This window comes from Nipponia nippon, unplaced genomic scaffold (genome assembly GCF_047370975.1).
Source record: "Nipponia nippon isolate SJK-2023a ecotype South Korea unplaced genomic scaffold, ASM4737097v1 scaffold_6, whole genome shotgun sequence".
NCBI lineage: Eukaryota > Metazoa > Chordata > Aves > Pelecaniformes > Threskiornithidae > Nipponia > Nipponia nippon.
The window spans coordinates 26,943,740-26,966,529 of record NW_028262380.1 but is presented as its reverse complement, the minus strand read 5'-3'; the positions used below and the strand labels follow the sequence as shown (position 1 = coordinate 26,966,529).

Below are 22,790 nucleotides of genomic sequence, written 5' to 3'. Positions count from 1 at the left end.
CTGTCAAAGTACTGTTCAACGAAGTTGCCGGAGAAAGTTACGGGGAAGCCGTAACCATCCCGGACAGGCCAGCCTGGCTCAGGCCTCGGAGTGCAGAGAAGCAATACAGAACTGCCTGCCTATGCCTTGTTACGCTGCAACACACAGGATCCCCCATTACTGATGCGGAGAGCATGCTCTCAAATTAGCCGAAGGCAACTTTTTCCTTAGATCTCGCTGAAGGATCAAGATTTCATTTAAGGCAATAGACATCACTGGCAGATGGTGCTCCAAAGGGAGCTGCTGCCCCTCTCCCTCATGAGCATCTCCGTTCACAACATCTTCAGAAACAGCTGGAACAGACGGCTCTGAGCTGCTGTATGCTTTGCAGTGCTCCACGTTTCTAGTCCTCCATCAGCAAGTACTGTCCTATCCCTAAGCTTCCACTCATAACAACAATTCCTACTCTTTCTTCCCTAAATTAATATGGTAAAAAGTTTACTGAGGATGTTAACTCTTGTACATACCAAAATCAACAGGCCTACAAGGTCATCTTCGGGTTCAGATTTCACTGCTGAACAGGCATATTACATCACTCAATTCTAAATCGCAGGTTGTCAATACACCAGTGTAATTTGCCCAAATCCAACTGGCTTTTTAAATCTGCAATACCGTAAGTTCAAGATGACCACCAGGGAAAGAGTCTGATTTTCCATTTATGGTTTCCTAAGACATCTTTTGTTTCCCCAGTACGAGAATTTGACAACTTTAGAGAAAATATACTGATCTAAAGTTGATACATGGTGCCTAACATTTTAGGCACAAAGGAAAACAGTTATCTAAAAGTCATATACACTGGAACTTGCTCTCCTAAATAAGCCAGGGTACATATGATTAACTTCATTTTTTTTTTAATCAGACTTTCCTACTGGTACCATTACCCTTTTTTGAAATCTAATAATTGGGAAATAATATTCAGAATCCTGGACATAAAGGGCATGTATAAAATCACATAATACTCCATTAAGTCTTCTTTATATTTACTTCTTAAATGCAAATCAATAAGATGAGTATTTATTCAGCTGGTTAGGTTGGGAGTATTGTTTTATGGTTTTAGTTTTTAAGACCTATGTATAACAAAGTGATTATTCAGTAAAAACTACTGGATTTTTCAGACTCCTGTCCACCAATGCTACTGAAGCTTGAGAACATCAAATGTAGCATTTCTGAGAAGGGTGTTTCTGGCAACAAAAAAATATGGAGTTATAATATATTCAAAAGAATAACTATGAGTCATTGTAATGAATAACCGAAGAACTTACAGGATTTAGTATGTAACTAGACTTCAGCAATCAGTTTCTAGGTTAAGAATATTTTCCATTCATTTACATTTTGTTTTTAATGGAATCAGAGACTAGCTGTGACATTTTGGGGTCTCCTGAATCAGTTTGTGAGGTCTCAAAAGTACTTTTTAAGGTCACTTCACCACAGAGATAGCCAAGACTGTAGATTTGAAGCTTGCAATGGATCAGAATTCCCTGCAGATTTGCAAATCACTCTTGCATACCCAGCCCCAGGCCTTGCAGAAACAACACACAGGTCCATGCTGGTACAGCAGGTGCTTCCAAAGTGTCAGACCATGGGTGTTTGCACTCGCTGAAGCAGAGTCTCGTACAGATTTGTGGATCCTTCTATTGCATTTCAGAACAACAAAAGGGTTTTGCATACTTATGCACTGTCAAGATAACAGTCCACGTCCCTTTTGCAACGAACATGCCAAGAATTCTTCATTTGCTCATGTTTCTTTCTTACCCTCCCCTCTCCATGATTTATTAGAACAGACTTAATTCTCTTCCTCTTTTTAGGGAGTCTCCATGAATCTGATCCTTATCTTTCAGATACAATAGTGTAAATAAGAGACAGATGCAGACAACAAGCAAGCAAGGAGGATCACATATCAATAAAACAACGTGCTATACAGAGACAATATACTCCTTTGGGAAGGGGGAATGCTTTTTGGCATGCATTTGTATAGCATCTAATTCAATGGAGTCCTTTCCTAGAACATGTCACAGCAATGGAGATAAGTACTTAGATTCCAAGCAAAAAATGCATTTGCATACAAGTTCAAATCCTTCCTGTGCCGGACCCAGAAAGGTCCCCAACTGAGTTTCAGCTTTAGGAACAATTAGATGCCTTGTAGAAATCAAAGTCACAGTGGGTGTCCTCCAGGGGTCAAAACGTTGAGAGGAAACTGCCTGTGAACAACTCAGAGCAAGTGGAAGATGACTGACAACCTCAGGTTAAAAAAAAAAAGAAAAAAAAAAAGAGAGGCTGGCATCATAGAAAGATGATGGAGTAAGAGGGGCAAGAGAAAAAAAAAAAAAGATCAGAATACAGAAACAAGAGGGACTGAGAATTGCTCAGTGCCATTAGTGCACCGAAATTTGAATTTGATGCCAAGAAGAGAGAGGAAGTTGAGAAGTTCGAAGAACAGGGAATGAGAATGAGACATTAAGAGCTGATCAAATGCTCCCCTGTATCCTAAAGTGTCACCACTGAACTCTTCCCTTCTCCTCACTCACTATTCTTCCACTTACACACACAAATACTTTTCCTTAACAGACCTCTGACCTCAGTGCCTTTTCTGCTGTGCCTTCCTACAATTCCCAGGAACAGGCTCCTACTTCGCTATCGTGAAGCTTGGTCTACAAAGCTCTGCTCTTTGACCCTCAGCTGGGGCAGAAAACCAGCAGCTCCTCCTTCTTCCAGCTGCCAAATTCCAGGAGCTGCTTCTGCTGAGAGCAAGGAGTGAAAACGGCTTTTTATCTCTGTTCCCTTCTCCTTCAGCCGTGTCAGGACAACAGACAGTCCAAGGAAAGAGGACCCGATTTCATGCCAAAGAACCACGCATTTGATTCACTTGTGCTTCTTTCGTGGAGATCAAGGCAGCAGATCAAGCACAGGGTTGGAAAAGGGACTCTCAGATAACATGGTGAGCATCCTCCAAATGCAAACAGTGCTATTTGTTGTGCACAGCACTGCTAAACACAAGCTATTACTATGTTTTACTACATATTACTACGTTATTAACATTAATGCTACAGCCTTGGACTCAGAACGGGATTATACTAGTATCCTACTGGTTTATGGATTCCTGATCAACTAGCACACTAACTCAGCCTGACAGACTAATTTATGACGGATAGTTCCTCTTCGTTAGTATTTGGCTTTGTTAAAGTAGTACCTCACAACCACACACAAACACTGGTTCGTTACAACAACAGTGAAGCAAAGCTGAGAAGAGGACATATGACAGCGTATATACTGTGACTGACTTTTAACTACATATGGCACATCTGTATATGGCCGCAGACAAGCGTCACTGTACCTATAAACAGGCTGTATCACATAACAGCTGTACTTTTTACTACTACACTTCAAAGCCCAGACTGTAGACCAGCATCTGCTAAACCACTCACTGTCAGGATTTCACCCCACAATCCAAAATAAAACGTTTTAGACAGGAGGATATTTGGACACTTACCCTTTAACCAAACCATTTTGATCATTTTTAAGAGCCTAGTCTTCTGACATGTTGGTTAAAACTTGGCTTTGTGGGCCATTCCCATGAGAAAGAGAGATTTTTCATGAGGATCGATATCAGGTGATGGAAAGGCATGGACAGTGAGCCTAGCCATCATTCAGCTCTTCAGTTAAAGAACAGGAGATAACCAAATTGAACAACATCCAAAACTAAATAACACAGGTAATAAGTGAATAACTACTGATACTCCATGCCAAAGTCAGCCAAATTATGATTGCTGAACTACGCCTCCATGCTTTAGCCGGTACATGTGTTAACAAGCACTGCACTTTTATAGTTCCTGCCATTAAAAACAAATGCATCATTTATTAACACAGCTAAAAATATTAACCACCTAAAAAGTGTGGTTCAGTAAAATAAACCATCCCATCGGCAACAAGTAAAGTAAGTTTCTGAAACTTTTGCCTAAACAAGGCATTTTTAATGTATATTTATATGTATTTTTTATTAAATGCAAGAAAGCATTAGGTGGAAGGTGACAAGTAGTCTGTGTAGTAGTTTTCCTGGAGTCTGTTTACATTACGCTGTAAGACGATACAATTTCTCAACACAAATGCAGTTAGCATCATACAACTCTGCAATCCACAGCTGCCACATCACAAGCCTTTTCAGACCAAGACCTTCACTAGCAATTGTGAGTGCTTAGCAGATTGGATTTTTGTTAGGAGAAGTGAAATCACAGCGGATCGAGGAAACCCACACTTCAGCCAATCCTAAAAACGTGAAGCGTGCACAATTTCCCACACCGTTGGGCTAACCTGCCATAGCGCTGGGCTGCTGACATGACCTTAATGCCAGCTTGTTCGAGTCTTCTTAACTTTCTGATCTCTTCTGCATCTTTCCCCTTGGGTGCTGATGTTTCTTTTGCACTACATGAAGGAGACTGGTCTATGGAGTTTCCTTCGTTTTGATTCAAACCTACTTGATTTTTAAGGGAGCTTGCCTCAGGAGCCATGGAGCCCACTTTCTCCTTTTCACACAGTCCTGATGTTTCATTCTGTTCTTCTTCTATGGTTTCAGGGTGGGCTTTGCTATTGAATTATACAAGGTAGTTTAATGTATGCTGTGCCTGAAACATATACGCTTATTTATTATAAGCACATTTTGTTGATATTAAGATGCCAAAGGATATTCTGATGAATGATCCGGGAAGATAACTATGCTCTTTAATGGAAGTTGCTTCTCAGGCCAAATCAAAAGTGAAATATCAGTTGACAATACCAGGATGCAGAAACACATAGTCACAGCTATATAAACTGTACTGGTGCATAGAATACAACATACAAACAAATTGATTTTCAAAAAACACAGCAAAAATATTACCTGTTTTGATTGAATATATCAAATGTTACTTATAAGTATCATTTGTCAGTGAGTAACTGTCTTGAGAACTGAGACAGATCATCCAGAACATTTTTGTCCAGCCTTGGGTTTGAGTCAACATCCATGGTACTTATATTAACCACCGTCTTGTCAAACACAAGCTATATATTGCATTGTATGGTTAATAATGACATCAAGACAATGATTTTCCACTCCTTGCTTTTCCACCACCTTCGCCAATTGCTACAAACAATTTATCAGTACCATCTCAGCAAGAGATTTACTGCAGCAGAAGGCGCTTCATACATCTTATGAAAAGAATGAAAACTAGGCAAATGTTAAAGCATCATCACTGAGGAAGGGAGAAGTTGGACAGGCCGGTCTTACCTGAAAGGTCTGTCTCCTAGCGGTGAAGTTGCCGTGCTCCAGCTCTTTCGGTACTCTTCTCGTTCAGCTTTCTTTTTCCGAAGTGGAGCGGGTACATAGAAAGTCTGATTACTCTTGTTAGGGAGGTACTGGTTAAAAGGCACAGCTGATTTAGGTTCACCGTGTGAGGTCCGCCTTGCCAACATATCATCTTTTTTCACATCTGGCATCTTTCTGTGTGGCAGGTCAGTTTCCGAGTCACTTCCTCTCCCTAGTGAGGAAGGAGAAAAAAATCCCTCTTCTTTTCACTTTCATCCAGTTTGGTTTTTTTTAATTATAAATCAGAGAAGACACCACCAAAAAATTACATTTAGCATGTGAGTACCAAAAAACAAGGCCACTTTTACCTGTATTTATATTTTAAAATCAGTCACTGAAGGTAGTAGCCATAATACCTACACAGACAGTAAACATTTTTTTCCATCAACCCTTACTTTCTACCCCTGAAAAACTCATCTTCAGCCACAGGTCACATCAAAAAACTCAGGGTTAGATTAAGCCAGACTTGTCAATCACACAGGACGGCTACAGAAGCCTACCTGACTAAAGCCCAAATGATTCCTAGTTGTACATATGGGTATGTTCGACCTGATTCACACTCTTGAACCTAGACTTACATGTCCATAGCACAACCTCAAGCAAAAAGGGCTGCATGCTGTTTATTTACAGAATAGCAGAATCTTCTAATTTTTACGGCAATTTGAATGCACACAGCATAAAGCACATAGCTTTGATCAAAATCTGAGAATAAGCATCAGCTGCTATAAACCAGAAGACTCAGATGGTCTCCCTCCAGTCTCATCGGCTGCCTGGTCAATCAGTCTAGCACATCACAAAAGAGACAGAGAGACTTGATCCTCAGATGGAAAGGTGCAAGGAGAGAGGGAAGGGATCTCAGGATTTAGAGGTTAGATCAGTACAGCAAAGACTGAAGAATACTTGCTGGCGAAGAAAAGAAATACGGTGAGAGAGACAAATCAAGAGTTACAGAGAATAAGATGGGAGATCAACAGAGCTGAGGGACTACTTTATTTTGTTCAAATGAACTAAGCTTCCTGATATTTACGACTCATTTAAAACACAGAAACTTAGACGAGACTGTTCCAACTTGAAAACAAAACTTCCAAATGGTAGGACAAATACCTTAAAGAGCATTTGCAGTGGAACTGCCCTCATAGCCATTTTGGAAGCCACTTCATAGACATTCACTAGATTCCCTGCACCATCATGAGCCTTTTTAAGTTATTCACAAAGAAGCTATGTAAATAGTTCTCTCCCAGCAGTGTAACATCACCACAGGCCCTGGTTTGATGAGTGAAATGGAGCATATTCAGCCGTTTCTCCCACCAGCATTCAAATCTTCTCCCAGCTTTGGAGCGCTGGACGTCTCTGGCCCTTGGACCCTTTGCAACATTTGCATATGCAATAGCTTTTCCCCTCTTTGGGGTGAGGGGAAGCCACCCAGGTTGTGCCCGCTTGCTAATTCACCATGCTAGTAAATTACTAGCTAATTCACTGAGCCACCTAATGAACAACCGAAAACAACAAAGTCATAAAAATCACAAGGAGCTTGTGTATAATTCAAAGTGGGGGAAGGAAAAGAGGTCTAAATATGCTAGGAATGTTATTTGCAAAGAGCTTTTGCAGCAGATTGAGTTATTCAATGTTTGCTTGGAGAGAGACGAAGAAGAGTAAAAGGGAACAGTAAGAAAAGACAAGACACAATGGAAATGAGCTAGTTAGACAAAAATCACAATGCACTTTTTGCCCGTAATCTTTTGCTTGAACAATTTTGGTTAAGAGCATATGATAACTAGCACCATGATTGGTAACCTGAGTCTATGTCTAAACAAAAAGTGGAGACATGACCACAGAATCATGAGTGTCTGAGGATAGCTGAGGTTTGAAGAGCTGTAATATCATTAGACTGAGCAGGGCCACAGAAGAGCTAAAAGAAAATGAAAAGATCCCTTACTGTTATTTGCTATTCTGTTTGCTCTTGACTTTGTTCTGGTGTTTATTTTTGTATCACATGAAAACCAGTCTTGAACCGGCAGACAGAAATGCTGGAATAGAAAACCACAGTAGCAGAGGAATTAGAACAGATTCCTCTCCCTCATTACTGATGTGCCTACCAGCATCCCCAAGTTGAGTACTTCAAAGACAAACAGCTCCTTTAATTATTCATATTTTACTTGTGAAATTATTTTCAGCTCAAATTTGCAAAAAAAGCACTTGAAGCCAAAGCACCAAATGGAAGATGCAGCCGTGCTCTACATTTATAATCTCAACTTTGTTGTTCTTAACTTCCAAGTAGAAGAAGCAGCAACCAGTTTCCACAACCCATAACAAGCAGTTATACACCACAGACATGCACAGATCCTTCATACAAGGACCCATGCACAACTGCTGGCCAAGGAGAGGATTTTATTCATTGCTGAGTACATTAGCAACTCTACAGACAGGCTGGTCTGCAATTCTACTGTGTTTTAAACAAACTGTTCTGCTCTACCACTGGTTTTGTTTGCTTTTTGCCAAGGGTCTGCATAGGACACGAGAGCAGTTCCTGAACAGTGGGGCTAAGCACACATGGCATTCATAAAGGTAGTATTACTTATTGCTTCCACCTAAACTAATCATCACCTTAGGATCATTTAAATGATCTCCATTCATTAATTTTTCTTCTAGGAGTGGAAGGAATCATAGTTTTATTTCGCTGTGATATTATTGGGTTTATAAAGCTCCTCTCTGAATGGAGAGAGAAGTAACGCAAGCAGAACCTTTTCCTCCACTCAGCTTTACATATACATTATTTCTATAAAAAACTACATGCAGCTGAGTGAAACCCTGGCCTGCTGGGGCCACAGGAAGAGGTTCGACAGAAAAGAGGTCAGCCAAGCTACACCTCACCTGCAACTCTTGGAGGAGACAGCTGTGAAGTTATGGCAGCAGCAAGCAGGAAAACGGGACATATTAGAAAGGGCCGGCTGGACAAGTCACACGTGTGCACACAGCATCTGCATGCACCCTGGGTCTGGATATTGTTAAAGACTAATTTTTAAGAACTTTGTAAGCTTTGTAGGCTTGCATCTTATTTTCTGTTTGTTAGGGACTCAAGAATGTGACAAGATAGTATGTCTTAGCTGTGGCAAACTAACAACCACAAAACCTTACTAAAATCTGCTAATACAGCAGAAGTTGATAGGAAGCAGCTACAGGACATATGTAACTGGCTGCTCACCAGCTCCAAGTAGGCAGGGACACTGGACACTCCTTGAGCACCCAGGATGGAGCAACGCTTCTTGATTAGGATATGTGAGGTGCTCCTATTTGCCAACATCACACTTTTGGCTCATTTGGGAAGGCAGAAAAATGTTTTGTAATATGGAGACTGTGCTCTGTTAAGTGTCTGACGGGGCACGAGGCCATTTCAGGGAATCAGCCCCAGTAGCTGGTTCTGGATGGTCAACCAGCAACAGCCCAATACCACAGGCCACTCAAAACAGCAGAGCAGATCTTAGCCCTGCTTTCCCCACAGCTCTTTCATAATTCAGCTGTGATACCAGCTCTCCCTGCCAGCTCTTCAGTTTTAAGGAGTTCCCCATCACCTCAGGAAATCTCTAATGTGTCCGGTTATGATTAGCACCAGTTTCTTTCACACTGCCAAAAGCAGTATGAACACCTGGTTCCTACCAAAAAGTCTTTCTGCCTTTCCTTTTTTTATTAAATAAATTAAATGAGATTACTAAGGAGAAGTGATTCATGTGTGGAACATAATTTCATTTGATGATGAAGTCTGACGGATCAGACATCGGGAATGTAACCGTGCACAGGGAGCCTCAATCAAGCGTCTTTTTGTTCTGAACCAGAATCCTGCTCACGACAGGTAACCTAAGTGCATGCTCCACACCTACCCCTAGCAAATCCTTCCTCATCCAGCACGCTGTGTTTACAAGCCTCTGGAAGCCTCTGGGAATCAGACGAGAAAGGCAGAGAAGCAGCACCCCTTCTGTAAGCCTAGAGCTGCGTGTTCTCACTCAAAGCTGTGCAAAGATGGCCAGAGCTCTGATGCCGGGAGCTATTAATTTACCCAATTTTCTAAATACCACGAAAACAAATACAACATTTGGTAAAATGCTGTACATCAGACTTCAAAACTCTGTCAAGTATCAGACATTTCTAAGATAGTTCTTTGTTGTTTATCTGCCCAGGGTTTACTTGGGCAAACAGTTTATTCACTTCAATATTTCCCTTGTTCCTGAGCTTTTATTTCTTGTTCCAGCCTAGTTTATACCTTAAAATGAGTCTGCATAACATCCTCTTACACCATTACCCAGAAAAGCACTCTTCCCATCATAAAATTACACTGCAGTGATGTAACTCATTTTCCAATGCTACACTATCCTGAGACACACTTCAAGTAAGTTGTTGGCAAAGTCGCCTAAACCTCAGGGAGCACAAATCAGCATTCACAGGGAAGTTCTCCCACCAGATTAGCATGATTCAGAGGCTGTGTCCAGCTTCCGAATGGCACATTTGCTCCAGAAATGTTACTTATATGTCACAACGTTATGCATGTGCCGCACTGTGACCGGTACTTACCATCGCTGCTCCCTCTGAGCACTACATCTGGAGACGGTGTCTGCTGCGAGCGGGAGCCAAAGGAGTCCAGACTGTCAAAGGAATCATCTCTGCCGTGGCGAGGCGGGGAGAGGGAATCGCTGCGTTCAGAGTCCCAGCAGTCTATGTAGCCGCTGTCGCGAATGCTGCGCTTTGGGCTCTCGATATCCTCTGTTTCCTACATGGAAGTACAGCAGGTACCGCTTCATAAAGAAGCCACTGACATACCCGTGAGATCCATTACACATCAGACAACAAAGCATCTTCCCAAATACTAAAAATCTCCTCCCCAAAAAAGGGTTTCCTTGTTTTCTACCCCTTCTCCCCTTCAAAACAAAAGTGCAAGCTTGCAATAAACCCCAACGTTATGCTGATTAAGAGGAAACCCCCATCATTAGATTAATACGATGAAGCAAGAAAAAGTTGCAATAGGCAAGTTAATAAACAGATCAAAACTGAAAGTAACCTGAAACTTGACTTGTCGTCCATAGTCCATAGCACAGGCAAAGGCACTACAATTTTAACATCGTGCCTGCATCAGGTTTAAGTCTGCTGCTTTCCAAAAGATCCCCCCCTCCCCTTGCCCATCTATTGTATCTGGCTGGGACACCAGCAGACAGCATTTGTTGTTGCTGCTTCAGCTCGGCAAAATAATGAAGCAGTGTGCCCCAGCCTCCCTCTACCTTGAAGAGAAATTCCTGTTATGAAAGAGGGATGTCTTTCTGAAGCAATCAGCAATGAAAAATATGCAAAATGCTTTTCCTGATGCCTCAGAAGAATTCAGTTGTGCTCTTTTCTCTTTGCCAGCTCCTGGCTCTGGGGGATATGAAAGCACTTGTAGCTGACCCACATGTTCAGAGCAGGGAGAACAATGGTTGTCTTTGACAGCCCTGTGATTATAAATTCTTTCCAGTGCAAGCAGCACATACTAAAACACTGAAACTCCAGCAGAGGAAAAGGTCAATAGAAGCCATCCTCACCCTTGCATTATAATAAATCCCTTGTTTTAGAGAGCGTCTTAACATTAATTACAATTGCACAGGCTGAGAAAAAACAAAAATAACTACTTTTATGCAAAGATAAATCTGTTTTTTTCTCCCCGACAGTAAGTAAAGTCAGAGATGTGGGTGTCATTATCAGACTGACATTTTGGGACCCAAAGAGGTTGGAATGTGATTTTTTTACTTTTTCTTTTTTTTCCCCAGAAGCATTTGAATATTAATTCCTAATTAAGACGCAGCCCCTGCTTACCACTAGCTGGAGCACAATGGCTATGTTGAGCACAGCTCCCGCTGTCCTTGACTGCTAAGCTTTTACCCGTTACTAGCATCGCCAATGAGAAGATCAGTCAAGAACATCACAGTACACTATGGCGGGCCACCTCCGCCAGAAAGCCGGTTTGCTGTAGAAGTGATGGAGAGAGGAGAGCCCTGCAGTAACGCACCAAAGCTTCCGCGCTGGAAAAGAGGGAGGCTCAAAGCGAGACAGAGAGATCAGACCCGACGTCCTGCAGACTTTTCAGGAAGAAGGCTTAATTAGTGCCACTCACTATTACGCTGCCAAAATACCACATTAAGGGCAGCGGCAAAGGTCCCCTAAGGCCAAGCTAAACTGTGGTAATGTCAATAAGTAACCTCACTGCAAATTGAAGTGAAAGTATTTTCTAAAAACAAATAAAATTCATTTAACAAAGTAGTAACTGGATCCTATGTAGTTTCCTTCCCCAGTCCTGCTTAGTGAACTAAAATCCTGGTAAGAACACTAGACAACACAGATCTGTTTCCCCGAAACCTGCATGAGTTACACACATCCAAAACCAAATCTAAAAATCCTATCAAAATCCCGTTTGTGATACAATCCAAAAATCTTTTTAAGAATCCAAATTCCCTAAATCCCCTCATCCCTTCATACCAACCAGCTATTCTCAATCCTCTGGCACACTTTGATTTTCCTAAATTACTGTATCTGAATGACACAGAACTGCTCAGCAGCTACAGGGACTCAGGCAAAAAGCCCCATCCCGCATTCACTATCTCCCAGAGTTTGAAAACAGTCCAATTGTGAACTGATGAGTTCTGCAGACCCTACTTTCAAAGGCCTGTTGATGTTAATTTTGCATGCTGCTCACCAGGAAGGGATCCTAGACTTCTGTAAACATGTTCTTTACAGCCTTCCCCTTGGCAAAGCTCCCCTCCCAGCCCAACGTCGCCTCACAGACGGGTACTTGTCCTGCTCTGAGCAAACGTCATCTCCCAAATGTTAGCAATGGGAAAAAGAAATTGGTTATCTACAGGACTGATAACACCGTAACACAACACGCAACAGCACGTCAGTCTTTCATATTATCTAATTAAAAACATGGTATGTCACCGAGTGGTAGTAAAAGTATGATTGCCAAATATAAGATGCATTTCTCCAGGAAGTTCTACTCACTAAATATAATCAAAAAGCTGTGAACGTTTTGTTGCTAGGAATTTCTAGTTTAAAAATAAAGAATAATGCGTATCCAAATAGTTAATGAAATTAGAAACAGAGTAGCATGAATAAATTAGAAATGAATAGCCCTTTCAGTATGAGAAGTAGAAAAAGATGAGTCCAAGACAACTTACATCTGAGCTGTCTTTTGATTTGCTTATTAGAAAAGGAGGGCAGAGAGGATTTATAACAAAAAACCTAAACCAGACTGAATTTATGGTCGATTTAATTATTAAATTCAGTGGAAAAAAATGCCAGTAGAGAATGTGATAAAGTGTCTTTTCATCACTCGAGCTCAGCTATAAAGAACATCAGTGTTGCACAGCATGATTAACACGTTCTATTTTATAATCAAATCTTCTTCAAATTCAGCAACAGACAAGCCTACCGTTGCCAGTGGGAAATACTGCAAGGGTACAGGAGTAGGGAGGTGACCTTAACATAAGACGCCAGTGGCCCTCGTAACAGTACCACCTAAACAAGACTTTTCAGGACTGCAAAGTGCTCTGTTTCTACATTAAAGGAATATAGAGCTTTCAGCTTTTATGAGATCTCTACTCTGTGCCCGGCTCCAACATGTGCAATGAATCAAGTCCCAGCCTCTTGCTTTTGTCCTTGACCTGCAGTGCTCTGCACTGCCCCGCCAGGCGCTCCACGATCATCAGCTCCCCAGAGAACGCTGCCTGTCGGCCCCAGTCTACTTCATCCCACAAAAGGGCTCAAGATGGGACCTCCAAAACGCGCTGATGATTAGTCTGATGGGTAAACATCACCTGGAAAAAGAGGAGCCTCATGCTGCGAGATTAAACATTAAAAAATAAACCATGATACCATGCAGCATTCACATTATAACAACCTGCACTTCAGCAATTTTTCTGCATTAGCTCCTTTGTCCATCTTTGTTTCACCTTTCAGACTCTCTGGAGTGGGGATTGCATCTTCTATTTGGAAACAACTCAAATATTAACTTAATTTCTTTATTCCTTGGTCTCAGTCATATCGCTCATGAGTGGCAAAGTCCCAAGCGATTAGCGCAGGTCATTTCAAAGGAAGACCAAAATAAACCTCTGCAGAGAAGCAGGATGTTCTCTTTTCCTCTCCATTTCCACCTGCTTGTTCACAGGAACTGGGCTCACAAACAGGGATTTTACCTGTCTAGTTAAGGCTCTCTGGTCACACTAGGGTGTAGGAACTGCTATCAATCAGCCAAGTACTTCTTCCTCTCCAGTGGTAATCTGGTGCTGGCCCTCTGAGATCCCAGAATGAAGAGCTGCAGCTGGTGCACATGCAGTAGCACAGAGCTCAAGGAGAGTAAAGAGCAAAGAGTCTCCCATGGTCCCCAAACCCTACTGCCTGTGGTGACTTGGCCATTACATGAGATGGGGAGGGAGTAGCAGGCATGAAGCTCTCTGTGGGCTGGAGAACATATGTGCATGGCCTTTCATGAGCAGTATGTCCAACACATGCAATGCTGCACACTGGGTGCTGCCATCTTCTTACATGCCTGCTCCTTGCCCCTTCCATCTCCAGTAAATGCATGCTTGGATATCAAAGCTAACCATTACTGACGTTAAGCGTCCCATGTCGAGGTTCAGGGCATGCTGGAGCGCTCAACCAAAAGTCCCCAATCCTCCTTAAGGCAATCACAACTTTTCCCTTCCAACACAGCTCAGCTCATCATAAACCACCAAATATGATTTCAGCCAGAATTCAGAGCTTGGCAAAACACAGATTCATCATAACTATACCCTTGCTGAAAAAACCTTCTCCTTCTACCCCTTCAGCTTTATTTAGATACTTTGGTTTGATGCTTTATGTTGCAACTTAAAACCAAAAGAGCTGCCCATGAGACTGAATGTTTTAAAGAAGAAAAATCTCTGCTCCTGTGAGTCCTGCCACCTTACTTTTGAGTCTCAGCTCTTCTAGCTGAAATTCTGTGTTGTAAATTAAAATAACTCAAACCAAAACCTAAGGAAATGAAGATGACAGAGCCAAGCGACAATTCTAAAGTCCTGTTTGACATCATGTGCTGCATCACTGATATCACCACAAAGCTGGCTGCCAAAGAAAGTTGTGTTCATGGCTTGGTAGAGTCAGAAACATTTTTGAAGGAGGTAGGGGTTTACTAAGTAATTTGTACTCCAGCCCCCTACTTCTCTCATATTTAGCAACAAAAAGGTTATTTATGGGAGTAATAATTCAAATGAAATTTCCATTCCCAAAACATAACAAAAAGATACCTTTCTCATTTGTGCCAGCAAACCTTCAAACTCCTTCAGGTTCAGGGTTGATCCACTGTATGACGTGCAGCTGTTTGCCGCTTTCCCTAGCCAATAAATGGTGACTAATACCTGCAGAAGTTAATAAGAATTAAGTGAAGCCATCTACACAGTCACTTAGCTAAATTCACTTCCCTTTAGCATCTCTCATTTATTCTATACTGCACAGCAGCACAAGATTTTGTTATAAATCAGAATTGAAAGGGAAGTGTCTGCCAGTGGTTAAACATAAATACATTGGGCAACTATGAAAATTTAAACAGTCCTACAGAACATGTAACTTAACACATTATCTTCCTGGTGTTTTTATAAAAAAATGAAACTGTCATGTCTGCCTGGAAAATAAACAGCAAAAATAAATCTGAATAGAAACACCAGGCAAGGTATTTTTAACTGTCTAGAAGACACACTTGTAAATATATCTGTTTGTAAATACAATAGGGAAAAAACAATTCCCTAAAGAGTACTAATACTAGTGGTCATTAATTAAAACCATTAAGACTAATGGAATAAATAAAACATCTGAAATGGGTGCCCGTCTATTTCAAGGACAGAAAAGGTAGTTCCATTTTTAATCATCTTAGTGTAATTAACCAGATGACATGGGAACATTTACTTCCAGGCCTCTGCTTAGTCCAAGATTAATCAAAAGCCATGAGCATCTGGTTGTTTCTACCAGACTAAAGTGGAAAGAGTTAGTGGTTTCATTCAAGTTCTGACTTGATATCTCTCCATAACTCAAAAGCCACTTCAAAACTAGCATGGAAAAAAAGCCAAGAATTGCTCTTGCAAATGTTTATATACCCTCTCACTCCTTTAGGTAGCAAAGAAATCTGATCTGACACTGCTGGTGCTGCACTTGTTTTAGGAAAGGAGAAATTAAGATGCTCAGGATGGTCAAATCCAACACTTCCAAAAATGCTGATATTTATATCATGCAGGGAAAGCAAACAGTCCTCCTCTGCACCCACATATGTCTCCACTTAAAGCAATGTCTTTAATGGTACCTGTGCAGCAGCAATTTGGACTGGAAACTGATCGTCAAAGGCAATTCAGTTCAGAGTTTTGCACTGTTTAAAAATGCCAAACCATCACCTCAGAACTTAGGGCTATTTCCCATTTAATGCTCATTATTTCTGCATATTCTGTGACATTGCAAAGTATTTAACTGCAGAACAAACAGGAAATATTTTGATGTGGAAAAGATGTGCAACCAATCATAAATAATAGTTCCCATTAACTGTCTCAAAAAAGTTAAATAAACTGAAACATAGTATGTTATGTTTTGATGGGACAGAGCCATATAATGCATACTATATAGTGAACTAAAGAAAATAGGACTAGGAAAAATCCCAAGGGGGCACTGGGGACAGACATCTCTTGTCAGACTCTTCTTCCCTAAACCATGCACCCACATTCCTTCAGTGCTTCCTCCTCAGTCCATATGCTAGACTTCTGATGAGCCTTTTCTCATCAACTTTCTCTAACATCCCCATTTTTCATTTAAGTGTGATGCCCAACATCACACACAGCACTCCAGCTGAGGCCCTGCCAGAAAAGGACACAGCATGTGTCACACAGATCCCCTGTTTAAAAACAACTGCGGTGCATAATGTAAAATATATTCTATTTTATATATACATATAGTTTATATTTCCCTTTAGTTTATAAATAATATACATGCCATGAAATAACTGAATAAAATTTTTAACGAAGTTCAGAAATTTTCCCCTTGTTTTAAAATTACATCTAAATTGATACTACTGTGCTGAGGGAAAGGAGGTGGGTTTGCCAGTATAGATTTTTTTTGTGTCTTGAAACAACCTTTATCTGAGCTGTTTTCCTTCAACCAGCACTACTCAACAAATTTATGTAAAAAATTCTTACAGTACATGTTCTCAAGTTAAGTGAAAACACTTGCAAATATAGTATTCCTAGCAACCAGGAAACTGTCCAATTCATTTTGCCATTCAGTTCTCTCATGAAGGTTGTGGTATTTTTATTTATTTCTGCTAGCATTTGATCACTTTCTCTCTTCCTCCTTTCTTTATCTACCTCTTTGGTTTTTTTCCAAATAATGTCACATTTGCACGCAATTCCAACTGGCTGCCAGCCGAGGTTGCAGGATCAGGCACCTGGAAATTGTATATTGCCTACAAGCACATTGTGGAGGATGCTTTTGAAACTTTACCTTTAAAACAACACATCTATACAAAGATATTTAGCCAGTGCCCACAAGGGTGCTAAAATGCCATAGCTGCACTCCTTCCCTGCAACTTTGTGTGCTGGATGCAGAAGATATTACTCTAATGATGATAGGAAAGACAGGATGAAATAATTTGGGTTTTTTAAAATGTTTTTTTAATTTATTTTTTACCTGCAGTCATGATTACTGGCTTGCAAAGTTATTAGGAAAAGGACTTGGCATTTCCTAGCACTTTATAGGGATGTGAGCCAAATATAAAATGAATTTATAGCAGTTTACAGCTGACTAAGGACAGACAGCTTGCTAGGCTTTAGGATAATAACTAACCCTGAGGCCAGCAAAGTTTAGCCATTTTCTTTTCTACTTAATAATTACAGGACCATTATCATTGCTATTAGTTTAAATCAACAGAAATTAAAGTTAAATGGATTAGCCTTTCTAGGAAAACACTAATTTATTTGGAAGAACAATGAGAAAGCTGCAAATCTGACAGTAAAGACTTGCATCCAGATCTAATGATCATTTTACTTCAGTTTAAATACTTTGTGCAAATTTACTTTATGCCTATATATTCATGAAAGGCTACAAAAGTGTAGCTTCATGGGTGAGTCAGACCATTCCCAGTGAAAACCATGATGGACAGCAGACAGATCACATTCTTTATTCCTTAATTAAGCACAGACAAACATTCTCCATTATATTTCTATTGTAAGGCTGCTTTGCCATAGCAGCTCTACTGAAGTTTGCAGTAGAACCTGGTTAGGTTTGTATTCAGAAGAGCTTTTCAGCGATACTCATCTGTACTAAGTTTTTACTGACATAATTCTTGCTCAGGCCAAATACAGGATTAACCAGACAAAAAAAAAAATACTCCAAGTCATGTACTTACATTTTTCAGCTTCCTACTATAGTCAATGTTCCTGGTTGCACACACACACACACACACACAAAAAAAAAAGAGGAAAAAAAATAATCAGAAAGCAGACACACTTTCCAAGAGCATGTATGCAGCAGATCACGTTTTCCCTAACAAAAGCCTACAGAATGCTTCTGCTGGCTGGAAACACATGAAAGCTAAGAAGATGTAGTTCACACATTCATTTATTCATAACGTGGGAGTATTTTGTCACCATTACTTCAATCATTAAATTAGAATTCTGGAAGTACAAAAAGAAAATGTGTTTATAATGGTCCCACAGCAAAGTAGGACAGTGCCAGAAATATTTCCTTTAAACAGTGTTGCTGATTTCTTCAAAAAAGAAGACCAAAGTCCTCACTGCTAAAATGTGTTCTGCAGTAATCCAACAGTCGGATTCTGCTCTGTGATAAATCATGCAACCCATACAGATCCTGGAAGCAACTGAACATGCATAGGAGGCCGAGGAAATCATCAGCAAATATTACGGAAATGGAGCAGGTGCTTCTGTGGAAACAAGCATCACAAAGAACAAAGTAGACGTGTGAAGCGACAGAACCTGCTGTGAAAGACATATTTATCTTCTGAATGTATACTTGAGCACTCAGACATTGGCAACCTTCTCAACTTAGTTTTTCACCAATGTTCAAAGGGTGGAAGTTTTATGTTAGAAACAACAAAGCACAAAGTTTGCACAAACGTAATCAACATCTCAAAATTCAGCAAAGAAACCATTAAAAAAAGAATGGAGGAAATGCGTATCACATTTAGGTGCTGAAAAATAAATAAAAACACTTCAGATTTAGTACAGATAGTCTCCTGATTATTTATAATGGAATTGCCTTCTATTATAACAGTAAGTTCACTCCAGCATTAAAGGTTACCTGATAAAAACAAAAATAAATGTACTTAAATCTGTGAGAACAACGAAAGCCTAAATATAGGCAATACTAAACCAAAGTATTTTTGATAACATCGTTTTTAAGCCAAAGTTTTATCCACCAATACCCACGTACTAAGAAAAACAACACAGTCCTATTTTTTTTTCTTAATAAAATAGCAGTGGAAAAGAGTCTTGTTTAACAAGTCAAGAAGAAATTCTTTACAGCATTAGCTCATAACTTTTATAAGCTAAATGTTCCAAAAAAAATAGATCTAATGCATACTTCAATTAACATCTATATGAAAAAAATTGTTAAAAATGTCATTATCTTAATCATGTTCAATAATGTCATATTCATCCTTTACTATAGAACAAATACTATTTTTACCATGTTTAAAAAACAACCCAAAAGTCTGCAAAAGAGGGGGGGAGGAAATTACCTTCATGCTTTGGGAACTAGCTAGCAGAAGACAGTCTTGAACATATTTCTTTACAACAGTCATGGACTTGGCTTGCACACCTCAACTCAGTCACTCAGCGTGAACTTGGACAGTGCTAGGAAAACATTTGGCTCATTTCCACAGCTGCTTTCTCTGAAGAGTTGATGGGGAGGAAAATCCATGCCAGCGAGACAATTCACATCTATCTAGCATCATATTCAGCGGGGGGCCAAGCCAGCTCCACAGAGTGTATTACTCCTGGTTGAACTTGCTTAGGTGCTGGACAGCTCTCCTTGGAGCTCCATGCTAGTCCCAGCCTCTCAGCCTGCCTCCTCTGAGGCACTCCACCATCCTCAACCCAAAAAGATCAAGGTTCTTACCAGAAAGACCCTTTCTCTCTTGTTTTATGTGGAGATTGAGGATTGTTTTGCAACTCTCTCCAGCCACTCGTTGTCATGATTTTACAGTACGTTGTGAAGAACCTCTTTCATTGCAATATTACCAGATTCAGGAGAAATACATTACATAGCCCCCTCTATGTACAGGCAAGAAGAACATCATATTAGAGCCAGAAACTTGGAAGGGAGCAAAAAGTGGGAGACTATTCCTTAAAACAAGGAAGCTGGCCAATTCAATTTTCAGAGCCTTTGAATTTTCCCAGACAGTGCTTGAACACCATGAAAACTTGCCCAGCTTCCACTGCCAGAAGGGAAAAAAAATGGAATGCCGCTGAAATTTAGTAAATTGTTTCCATATACTTTTCTAAAATGGATATGCCTGACCAGGATTTCATTAGTGATCTTTTTGGGCAAATGAAACAAGGCCATTCAATCAACTCAGCAGTATTTGCTTGTCTGTAGAGCAATAACTTTTTAATATTACACATGATCACCCCAAAAATTTCAGGAAAACTTCTAAATAACACCAATTACAAATTTTGTTAATTTTATAAAAGTGTGGGGTGCTCTTGCTTTTGGGGGGTGGAGAGCTTGATTGCCATTAATATAAATGGGAGGAAAATACAGTTTGACTGCTTCTGTTCGTCTAGTCCACAGTGACAAAGTCTTCCCTGAAAGGGACAACAGTTCCCATTTAAGACCTCAGTCTATGACTATATGGACTTTGATTCAAGCCTGCTCTGTGTGACCTTAGGCAAGTCAGTAATTCTTCCTGTGCCAGTTTCACATCTGTATTTTAAATCACTTTGTGGGGTGAAATGCTGAAAATACAAGCATTGGAGTCTAAGCACCAAGTACTCTTTGCAGTGAGGGATGTGCACATACCATGGCTAAAAAGCTGTTGATTAAAAGAAGATTTTAAAAAAAAAAAATCACTTCACCCCCCAAAAAACATGAATTAGTTATTAGGAAGGAAAACCTCTTACTATGTGTGTTGTTATTTGTGTGGTAGTAGGTGTGTGGCTTTGGTGAAAAGGTATCTAAACTGTGGCATTTTCGGTCCACACAGTTCACACAGACATCCTCAGCCCAAATATAGTGTCCTAACCTATAGTTCTTGTTAGAAAATAAACAGACCATGCTCATGTCTGCATCTTGTAGAGTCTGAGAGGCCTATAAATGTCCTATAATGCATTTTCAAAACAGTTTAATCTGAAATAACAGAGCTGTGATTTTTTTCCCCCCAGCCTATACAGTTCATTAGTTGGACAGACAAAAAAGAATGCCATCAATTTAGACTCAGGAAAACCCCTAAGTCCCACAGAATCTCATTGCGTAACTAAAACAGTATTTTAAAAGAGCTGTGGTTGATCTCTCTGGGAAAAATAACAACCCTTAGAGAAAGCCTGGTGAAGGGAACAATGTATTCTTCCCAGTGCCGAAGGTTTCCCAAACCTCAGCTTCCTATTTGCTTTATACAAATGACAATTCTATAGCCTTTTTGCTCATCCTTTAAATATTTACTATTGCATCACATGCATCTGAGGTTGTAACATGCTAATCGCAAACTGCTGTTGTACTTACTTGATGGTTACTCTGTTTGATGTGTCCTGCAGATCACCAGGGTCAAAAAGCTGAGATTCTTTAAGTCCCAGCTCTTTGCAGCCTCTTAAGAATAAGATGATATTATCCTGAAACGAGGCAAAAAAATAAAATACTTTTAACTCTTCTTCATTGAAAAAAATAATCCTACTGAACCAACCTCTCCCTGACTCAGTAACAGCTCACAAACAGTTGTATCATTAGTTAAATGAAGAACCAAAGACATTTCCAGTCACATAGTTTTAGAAGTCAGTACATGTTTTGTTTGAAAACCAAATAAATATGAAACAAAACTTTTTTTTAAATTATTTTAAATATGTAACTGCAACGAGCTTGTTGACTCTTCTCTTTCCAAACCCCAATGTTGGCAACTTCTGTAACTGAAAAAGCCCTGCTGATTTCCCCATCTACTGCTGTAGGCTGCCAACACGGCTTCAGCACGTTACGGGGCAGAAAAGAAAAGGCTGGATTTCTGAAGGGAGCAGGAGGAAGGGTAGATACGAAACAGCCCATTGCCATTTAAACAAGCAGTTTGTTCAGAAAACATTTTGCCTGTCGATACAAACAAGCCAGTTGCTCCTAGTTAACACAACCAGCCTCTTGCTTCTCCAACCTTAACCAGCCAGAAGCCACTGGGAAAAGAGAGGTAGGTGCCTTCTCCCCAGACAAAATGCTTGAAGCTACACTTTACATGACCACTGTCTGTAAGAAGAAACACCACCAATTTTGTAACACTTTTTATGGAGGATTTACACTTTTCAGAGTGTAAAAAATAAAAATCAGCAACTAAGAGAGATTAAGCACAAACTGATATAAGCCTCTTTCAAACCAAATACGAGTGATGACACATGGGTTTGCACCGAGGGGATTAAATCTGTATGCGTGCATATACATTTAATATATGTTTTATACTTACTTACACATATGCATGTACACCACCCCCCTTTTATAGAACCAGTGAATCTTTCTTATGTGGATAAATCTTTAAGGTCAGTAGAGAACAAGTTTTTAGATAGATACGTTGCTAGATCAGCAGCTGCAATAGTAGGTGTGTGGACAAGTAAGGATATGATGTACAGCTTGATATTCTCTGAGGCCTCTCACCTCCAACCTCCAACTGGAGGTAAGCTGCCACGTGAAGAGTGAGCGAGGAGCAGAAGCACAGCGTGGGGCAGAGACCTCCATTTTTGTAACAACTGGGAAGCAGAGGAGCCTGGGCAGCGTTCAGCTCTTGCCCACCCTGTGTGACAGCAGGGTTCGTGAGCAGGGCTCTCCCCGCATCTGCTCCCAGGGTTTTGTTTGGGTGGCATGGCCACAGCTCGGCGAGAGCAGCCCTGTTTATTCTGTCGGGGCACAGCCATCAGCATGCTAATCGCTCCAGCTCTCCGCATGCCAATGCTCCTGCACACAAAGCTCGCTGTCACCAGCCACACCGCAAAAAAATACGGACTTGGAAATTTAGAGGAGTCCAAATGTCCCTTTCTTCCCTGGCTGAAATTTAACAGCTCTGGAAGGGAGCCAGGGGGAAAGGAACAGCAGTCGAAAGAGCAGAGAGCCCATAACCCAGAGAGACAGCATCATTCATGACATGAAAAGATGCTTGTAAAATTCCCCATCTGGCTTACTGTTTGCATTA

The 22,790-nt window shown here is 40.5% G+C and overlaps 1 protein-coding gene across 13 annotated transcripts in view; it reads right to left on the bottom strand.

Moving 5' to 3' along the window:
• Positions 1-22,790, bottom strand: part of LIMCH1 (LIM and calponin homology domains 1) — a 185,994-nt gene that overhangs the window by 56,128 nt on the left and 107,076 nt on the right. For 9 of the 13 annotated variants that reach the window (XM_087736838.1, XM_087736840.1, XM_087736841.1 and 6 more), the window contains 6 exons: positions 21,137-21,243; positions 17,805-17,835; positions 14,671-14,781; positions 9,938-10,133; positions 5,297-5,546; positions 4,345-4,617 (listed from right to left, as the gene is read on the bottom strand). In XM_087736838.1, the coding sequence (XP_087592964.1) occupies positions 4,345-4,617; positions 5,297-5,546; positions 9,938-10,133; positions 14,671-14,781; positions 17,805-17,835; positions 21,137-21,243 (968 nt within the window). The remainder of the gene's footprint in view (positions 1-4,344; positions 4,618-5,296; positions 5,547-9,937; positions 10,134-14,670; positions 14,782-17,804; positions 17,836-21,136; positions 21,244-22,790) is intronic. The other 4 variants (XM_087736842.1, XM_087736849.1, XM_087736845.1 and 1 more) reach the window with 2 other exon arrangements.